This window comes from Bison bison, unplaced genomic scaffold (genome assembly GCF_000754665.1).
Source record: "Bison bison bison isolate TAMUID 2011002044 unplaced genomic scaffold, Bison_UMD1.0 scf7180017864244, whole genome shotgun sequence".
Lineage (NCBI taxonomy): Eukaryota > Metazoa > Chordata > Mammalia > Artiodactyla > Bovidae > Bison > Bison bison.
Window position 1 is genome coordinate 1,719,089 of NW_011494816.1, and position 7,631 is coordinate 1,726,719.

At 46.0% G+C, this 7,631-nt stretch overlaps 1 protein-coding gene and 1 long non-coding RNA gene across 2 annotated transcripts in view; one reads left to right on the forward strand and one right to left on the reverse strand.

The window, feature by feature from the left end:
• DIO1 (deiodinase, iodothyronine, type I) overlaps positions 1–4,446 on the reverse strand; it is a 20,528-nt gene extending 16,082 nt beyond the window's left edge. Inside the window, 1 exon segment of the mRNA XM_010847146.1 lies at positions 4,005–4,446. Coding sequence (XP_010845448.1) covers positions 4,005–4,341 — 337 coding nt within the window. The 5' untranslated portion in view covers positions 4,342–4,446.
• The window catches only part of LOC104993759, a 9,141-nt gene continuing 4,065 nt past the window's right edge, over positions 2,556–7,631 (forward strand). The window contains exon 1 of the long non-coding RNA XR_825871.1: positions 2,556–3,194. This is a non-coding gene — a long non-coding RNA (uncharacterized LOC104993759). The remainder of the gene's footprint in view (positions 3,195–7,631) is intronic.

Sequence of the window (7,631 nt, forward strand, 5' to 3'; positions counted from 1 at the left end):
CAGAAAGAATTGATGCTTTTGAACTGTGGTGTTGGAGAAGACTCTTGAGAGTCCCCCTGGACTGCAAGGAGATACAACCAGTCCATCCTAAAGGAGATCAGTCCTGGGTGTTCGTTGGAAGGACTAATGCTGAAGCTGAAATTCCAGTACTTTGGCCACCTCATGCAAAGAGTTGACTCATTGGAAAAGACCCTGATGGTGGGAGGGACTGGGGGCAGGAGGAGAAGGGGACGACAGAGGATGAGATGGCTGGATGGCATCACTGACTCGATGGACATGAGTTTGGGTGAACTCCGGGAGTTGGTGATGGACAGGGAGGCCTGGCGTGCTGCGATTCATGGGGTCGCAAAGAGTCGGACACGACTGAGCGACTGAACTGAACTGAACTGAACTGAACTGAAAAAGTCTTCCAGAACTTCCAGCCTGGGGCTCCAAAATGAGTTTGGATTTATACTTAAAGCATACAGCAGAGCTCTTTAGTGGATTGATGGGTTTCCAAAGCTCTTACAGACTATCTTTCTTATTTTTTTCCTTTTTAAAATTTTAATTTATTTTTTAATTGAAGGATAATTGTTTTACGAATTGTGTGGTTTCTGCCAAACATCAACACAGAATGTCTTTCTAATAAGCAGAACTGATCATGTTAACTCTGCTTGAAGATCCTTCTAAGAACTCACCAACACATTCAGAGTAAGGGCTCTTTGCTAAGACACAGAGGCCTTCGAAGCTCTGATCCCTGATGACATCTCCAGCCTCCTTCTTCACTCCTTCATGCCTCTCACACCCTGCTTCTACCAAACTGACTGATGCCCCTCCATGTATCAGACCTCTGCTGGCCCTCCCCTCCACCCTGCTCTGTTCACCACTCTCCTCTTCCTCACCCATCCCGAGGCTTCAGTCCTTACACCATCAGCTCACCGTTCTCTTCTCCAGGAAGCCCTCCCCTGACCATCTTCCCACCTGACCCTACTCCTTCCTGAACTCCTTGGTTCCCTCTACCCCTCCATCATCTCCTTCCTTGAGTAATGAGATCTTCCAGTTGTGTTGATTTCTGTATCATCAGTACCTATTACTTCAGGGGACTCTGGACCAATGTGCTGAAATTCTATTTTATAAAAGTTTTTTTTCATTGCTCAGACTCCTCTCTGCATCATCAATTTCAGGTGCAGCAGCGGGGAGCAGAGACAAATAGAACAGTATCGAAAACGTACACTGAGGACTTCCCTGGTGATTCAGTGGCTAAGACTGCACTCCCAATGCAGGGGACCTGGGTTCGATCCCTAGTCAGGAAACTAGATTGCATGTGCCTCAACTAAGCATTCACATGCTGCAACAAAGACTGGTGAAGCCAAATAAATATTTTTAAAAATAAAATGTACACTGGCCCACTGGAAAGTAAGCAGTTAACATAAGCAAGTAAATGCTGTGAATTGGCCATGAGGCACGTTGGCTTTCATGGAGCTGATCACTAGATCATCAAAAGTCAGCAAATTGGCATGGTTCTGTCACAGGAGTTGGCATGAGGTAGACTCACAGTAAACATGAGCTGATTCTCATTGCTTTTATCATCAGTGGTCACTTAGTGAATGTTTGCTGAATAAACCAAGGTCATTTCTGCACTGCAGTTTAAGATCATGAACAAAAAAACTCTTACCCTTCCCTCTGACTGAAACACTCTTCCCTTTTCAAGCTACCAAAATCTTACTTATTTTTCAAGGCTTAACTCCAATGCCACCTCCTCCAGGAAACCTTCCAAGCCCTGCAGGTGAAGTTCATACCTTTTTAGTCTCCCCTCAGCCTCACGGAACTGTATGGACTTGTTATTACTTCTGTCTGTACCATGAAACCATAAATTCCTCAGACAAAAGAGCAAGCTCTTACCTAGCCCTGAGGAGCCCCTGGCGTCTAGCTGAGGATCTAGCTCAAGGGAGGTGCTCGTGAATGTCTGTTGAGGTACACTGGGAAAACAGGATGAAGAAGCCGGATCCTGGGTCTGACTTGGTCACTCCCTGGCTCCATCACCTTTGCTCTCAGTTTCCTCCACTTCCCTTTTAAAATGAGAGCACTGGATCAGGCCCACATCCCCCAGAGTGTGTTCTTTGGAACTAATATGACGATGATAGGCTATCCTTCCGGTGGACAATGGGAAGTTGTATGTGTGTGTTAGGAAAATTAGTCAGTGCTGTGTTAAAGTTTTTCAAGGTTTTTTTTTTTTTTTTTTTAAGCTTCAGGGCCTCTCAAGACTCTTATGTTCATGCACATGATGAATTTCCAGGAGGAGAGGATGTACTGTGCTTAGTCACTCAGTCGTGTCTGACTCTTTGCTACCACATGGACTGTAGCCCGCCAAGCTCCTCTGTCCATGGGGGCTCTTCAGGCAAGAGTACTGGAGTAGGTTGCCATTTCCTTCTCCAGGGGATCTTCCCAACCTAGGGATCGAACCCAGACCTCCCGTATTGCAGGCGAATTCTTTACCATCTGAGCCACCAGGGAAACCCAAGAATACTGGAGTGGGTAGCTTATCTCTTCTCCAGGGGATCTTTTGGAGCCAGGAATCAAACTGGGATCTCTTGCAGTGCATGTGGATTCTTAACCAGATGAGCTACCAGGGAAGCCCAGAGGAGAGTATAGTATGCAGATTTCCCAAACTATTTTGACCAGGGAACATTATCTAGTAAAGCATATCTATGGGATTTGGTTCCCAAAGAACACAGTTTGAAAAACACTAGATTAGTCAATAACCTCAGGGACCTTCTCTCCTCTGTTTGCCGTGTTCATGCCCTGGGATTTCCACAGCCGTGTCCCAAGGTGCCCCCGCCTGGGCAGGAGGATAACACTTGTGCTTGAGCAGCCAAGTGCTGGATAGGAAGGATCAGTGCCCAGGAGAGGTCCAGGCAGAGATCTAGGAGTTCAGAAGGGAGGGGGAGTGGGAGAGCTGTAGGGATCTGAGCTGGTGTCACAGGAGAGGCTTGAGAGCAGAGAGGAATGGTGGCGATGGAGGGGAAGGGCATCAGCACAGACAGAGAAGGGAAAGCACAAAGGATGTACAAAAACCAGCAGTTCATCTGGAGGCAGTGTGCTGAGGGGAAGCCTGCAGGTGAAGTTGGGAAGAAAAGCTGGAGTCAGTCCACAGAGGACATGGAGAACAAGGCTGAGCCTGGGCTTCATCCCAGATGCAGACGGGGCTGCTGAAGGTTGGTGAGCTGGGGTACCAGTCAGCCAGGGATATGTTTGTGGAAGGGTCATCTGGTGACCATCCTCAAGTTAGGTGGGAAGAGAGGGCAAGATGGGGAGGAGGAAGACCTGGCAGGAAGAGCAGCTGTGAGGAAAAAAGAGAAACCTGACCAGAGAGGCCTTTAAGAACCCAAACAGATAGAGCTGGTTTGTCTGGGAGAGGGAGAGAGAGAGAGAGAGATCTGCAACACATATTTACTGGGCAACTGGCACGAGCCAGCAGCAGCCAGGGGGACCCAACAGTGGGTTAGAGCACAGCCTCCACTTGCATAGAGCTTGCAGGCTAGTGAAGAGGACAGACAATAATCAAACACCCACACATATTAATAATTACAAACCATGACAGGTGTGTAAAGAGAAGTTTAGGATATGAAGCATAGAAGAGGGGATTAAGTGAGATCAGGGGACTGGGATCAGGGGGTGCCACTGAGCAAGAGTCTGAAGGATGAGCCAGAGTGGACCAGATGGGGGCAGGGAGGTGGGGAGGGGATGGTGAAGACATCCCAGTCAGAGCAACTGTGCAATAAGAGCAGTGCTCAAGGAGCTGATGGCTAGTGTGACTGGTTTGCCATTTGATTGCCTGGGAAGGTGGTGATGTCACTTAGAAGAACAGGACCCAGGAGAAGTCCTTGTTTTCAGGAAGTGGGACGAGGACAGGAAGCCAGAAAAGGAGCAGCTGGAGCAGTGGCATTCAAGCTTCCATCCCACCTGCCCACCCCCCTCAAACATCCCCATCCAAGCACCTCTCGAGCTTGGACCAGCCGTCTGACCTTGCATGAAGTCCCAGATGCTGCACCTCTCTCCTGACAGGCGGACTACAGGACAGTTTGGGGCCAGACCCCCTTGTTCAGTCATGTCCTCCAGTCTCTGCCAACGGACCTTCAGGATAAACCAGAAATACTGGGTACTGAAGAAGGTAGGGATCCAGTTTTCATGGGAGAAGTGTGGGTTCCTGGTCATGCCAGTCTTCTCGCCCATGGCCAGGATGTTCTGCTTGACCCTCCTGGGAAACAGCATCAGGAGCACTTTGCCTATGGCCACATGCAGGGCCACCTGAAAGAGGACCCAGACCCTCTTCAGCCATAGCCCTGGCGAGGGCAGCCCCATCACAACACAGCCAGAGCTGGCTCTGAAGCCGGTGCACAGAGAGGAAACCTCCTGGCCACACAGGGCGGAGCTGGACAAAGGTGACGGATGGCGGCAGCCAACCCAGACAGGAGGAAGGTGCCAGGACAGAAGGGGTTTGCCTTCCGGTCAATAGAATGGAAAATTTCAAGCCAAGGGCTAAAGGTCTGTTGCAATGACCATTTCAGACGTTTTGCCTTACTTAACCTTTGAGAGTCCCACTCCAGTGTTCTTGCCTGGAGAATCCCAGGGACAGGGAAGCCTGGGGGGCTGCTGTCTATGGGGTCGCACAGAGTCGGACACGACTGAAGTGACTTAGCAGCAGCAGCAACCTTTGAGAGATACCTGGATTGAAAGATTTCAGGTCCTAAATTCTCCCTCTGATAAAGTTAAAAAGCAAAAGCTTTAAACCGGCATACTTAAAGGGACTCTGTGGTTCTTTAGAAAGGCTCTGTTGCAGTAAGTTCTACTGTTAATTATTTGTTTAATAATGTAAATTGTCCTTTTACTGCTGAAGGATGTTTTATCACTCACAGCTTCTAGCTAGTGGTTGTGAATTTCTGGAGGCCTAGCCCTCCCCAGAGGATTTGGGTCTGGAAGCTCTCCAGGTCGAGACTGAGCTGGGGACATCCCCAAGGAAACCTGGGCCTGCTCCTTCCCTCAGCACTCAGGGTAGAGTAATAAATACAATGCTGCTCTCAGCTGGGGGCGGTGTCCAGCTGGGAAGGGTCAAGTGGGCAGAAGAGTATCCTCCGTGTATTAAGTACAGAGAGGAAGGTTAAATGGGGCACTGGGAGCATGGAGAGGAGGCAGCTAATTCTGTTTAGAGAAGTCAAGAGGAATTCCCCAAGCAAGCGAAGTCTATGCTGAAACCAGAAATACAGAACAGCAAGCAGTAAACCAGCCCAGTGGGGTCAGTGGTCCTGGTGGAAAGAACCACGCATCCAGAGAACTTCAAGCCAGAGAGTGCATGGCTCATGAGAGAGAGAAGAATCACAGAAGCTCAGAACTGTGACGTGTTTTAGAAAACGTCTGAAACCACTTTCTTTTTTAAGCAGGGAAACTGAGACCCAGGGAAGGGAAGTGGCCTCAGGTCCACTCTGCTGTTAGTAATCTCTAAGGAGTTAATTCACAAAGCTTAAGTTTACGCCTCCTGAGGCATTTATGTACCTGTGTGTTAGGATAGAAGGGAGAGCGACATGAAAGTGATTGTCACCTTCAAAAAGTGTCAACCTTGGCCAGCAGCCCATTAACTTTACTTAGAGAAAGAAAAACCAGCTCCAAAAGATGTTCTCTTTCTGAGCATCTCAGTGCAAATACCACATGCTGTGCCCACAAAGTGCAAACACTTGCCTCTTCAAGCCCTGATAACCGTCCTGTGTATATAGCATTTTGCCAGGCACAAAGCAATCTTTATCCCTGGTGTCAGTTGTTTTTTTCTTATTGTTGTTTGTTTTAAATGGGCTATTTTGGGAGCAGTATTAGATTCACAGTAAAATTAAGCAGAAAGTACAGTGATTTCCCATATACCTCCTGCTCCCACACATTCACAGCCTTCTGCAATAGCCATATCCCACCAGAGTGGTACATCTGTTACATGGATGAACCTACATTAACAAATCCTTATCACCCAAAGTCCATGGCTTACATTAGAGTTCAATCTTGGTGCCGTACACTCTATGGGTTTTGACAAATATGTGATGTATGTATCCACCATTATGGTATCATAAAGAATAGTTTTGCTGTCCTAAAATCTTCTGTGCTCCACCTGTTCATTTCTCTCTCTCCACTGGCAACCATTCATCTTTTGAGTATTTCCATAATTTTGCCTTTTCTAGAACATCATATAGTTCTAGAATCATACAGTATGTAGTCTTTTCAGATGGATTTCTTTCACTTAGGAATATGCACATAAGAAACCTTCATGTCTTTTCGAGACTTGATAGCGCATTTCTTTTTAGCATTAGATAATATTCCATCATCTGGATATATACCACAATTTATTTATTTGTTCACCTAGTAAAGGACATCTTGGTTGCTTCCAAATTTTGGCAGTTATGAATAAATAACTGAATGTTTGTATCCCCACAAAGTTCATATGATGAAACCTAATCCCTAATGATGGTATTTGGAGGTGGTGTTGTTGTGAGGTGATTAGGTAATTATAGTAGGGCCCTTTGGAAAATCAGATGACTATATTTGTGTGGATCTGTTTCTGGACTTTCTCTTCTTTTTATTGATCTATTTGTCTATTCTTTTGTCAATATCATATTCTTTCGATTACTATGTCTCTATAAAATCTTGAAGTCCGGTAGTATCAGTCCTTCAACTTTGTTTTTCTCCTTCAATATTGGGCTGGCTATTCTGGGCCTTTTGCATCTTTGTATAAACTTTGAAATCAGTTTGTCAACATCCACAAAATACCTTGCTGGGATTTCAGTTGATATTGTGTTGAATCTGCAGATTAAATTAGGAAGTATCGGCATCTTGACAACATTGAATTTTCCTATTCATGAACATGGAATATCTCTCTATTTAGCTCTTCCTTGATTTCTTTCCATCAGAGTTTTATAGGTTTCCTTGTATAAATCTTCCACATATTTTATTATTTTTATACCTATGTATTTCATTTTGGGGAGTGCTAATGTAAACGGTATTATGATTTTAATTTCAGATTCCAATTGTTCATTCATTGCTGGTATCAGTTCGCTTCAGTCGCTCAGTTGTGTCTGATTCTTTGTGACCCCATGGACCGCAGTATGCCAGGCCTCCCTGTCCATCACCAACTCCCAGAGTTTACTCAAACTCATGCCCACTGAGTCAGTGAGGCCATCCAACCTTATCTCATCCTCTGTCGTCCCCTTCTTCTCCCACCCTCAATCTTTCCCAGCATCAGAATCTTTTCAAATGAGTCAGCTCTTCACATCAGGTGACCAAAGCATTGGAGTTTCAGCTTCAACATCAGTCCTTCTGATGAATATTCAGGACTGATTTCCTTTAGGATGGACTGGTTGGATCTCCTTGCAGTCCAAGGGACTCTCAAGAGTCTTCTCCAACACCACAGTTCAAAAGCATCGATTCTTCAGTGTTCAGCTTTCTTTATAGTCCAACTCTCGCATCCATACATAACTACTGGAAAAATCATAGCTTTGATTATAAGGACCTTTGTCAGCAAAGTAATGTCTCTGCTTTTAAATATGCTGTCTAGTTTGGTCATAACTTTTCTTCCAAGGAGCAAGTGTCTTTTAATTTCATGGCTGCAGTCACCATCT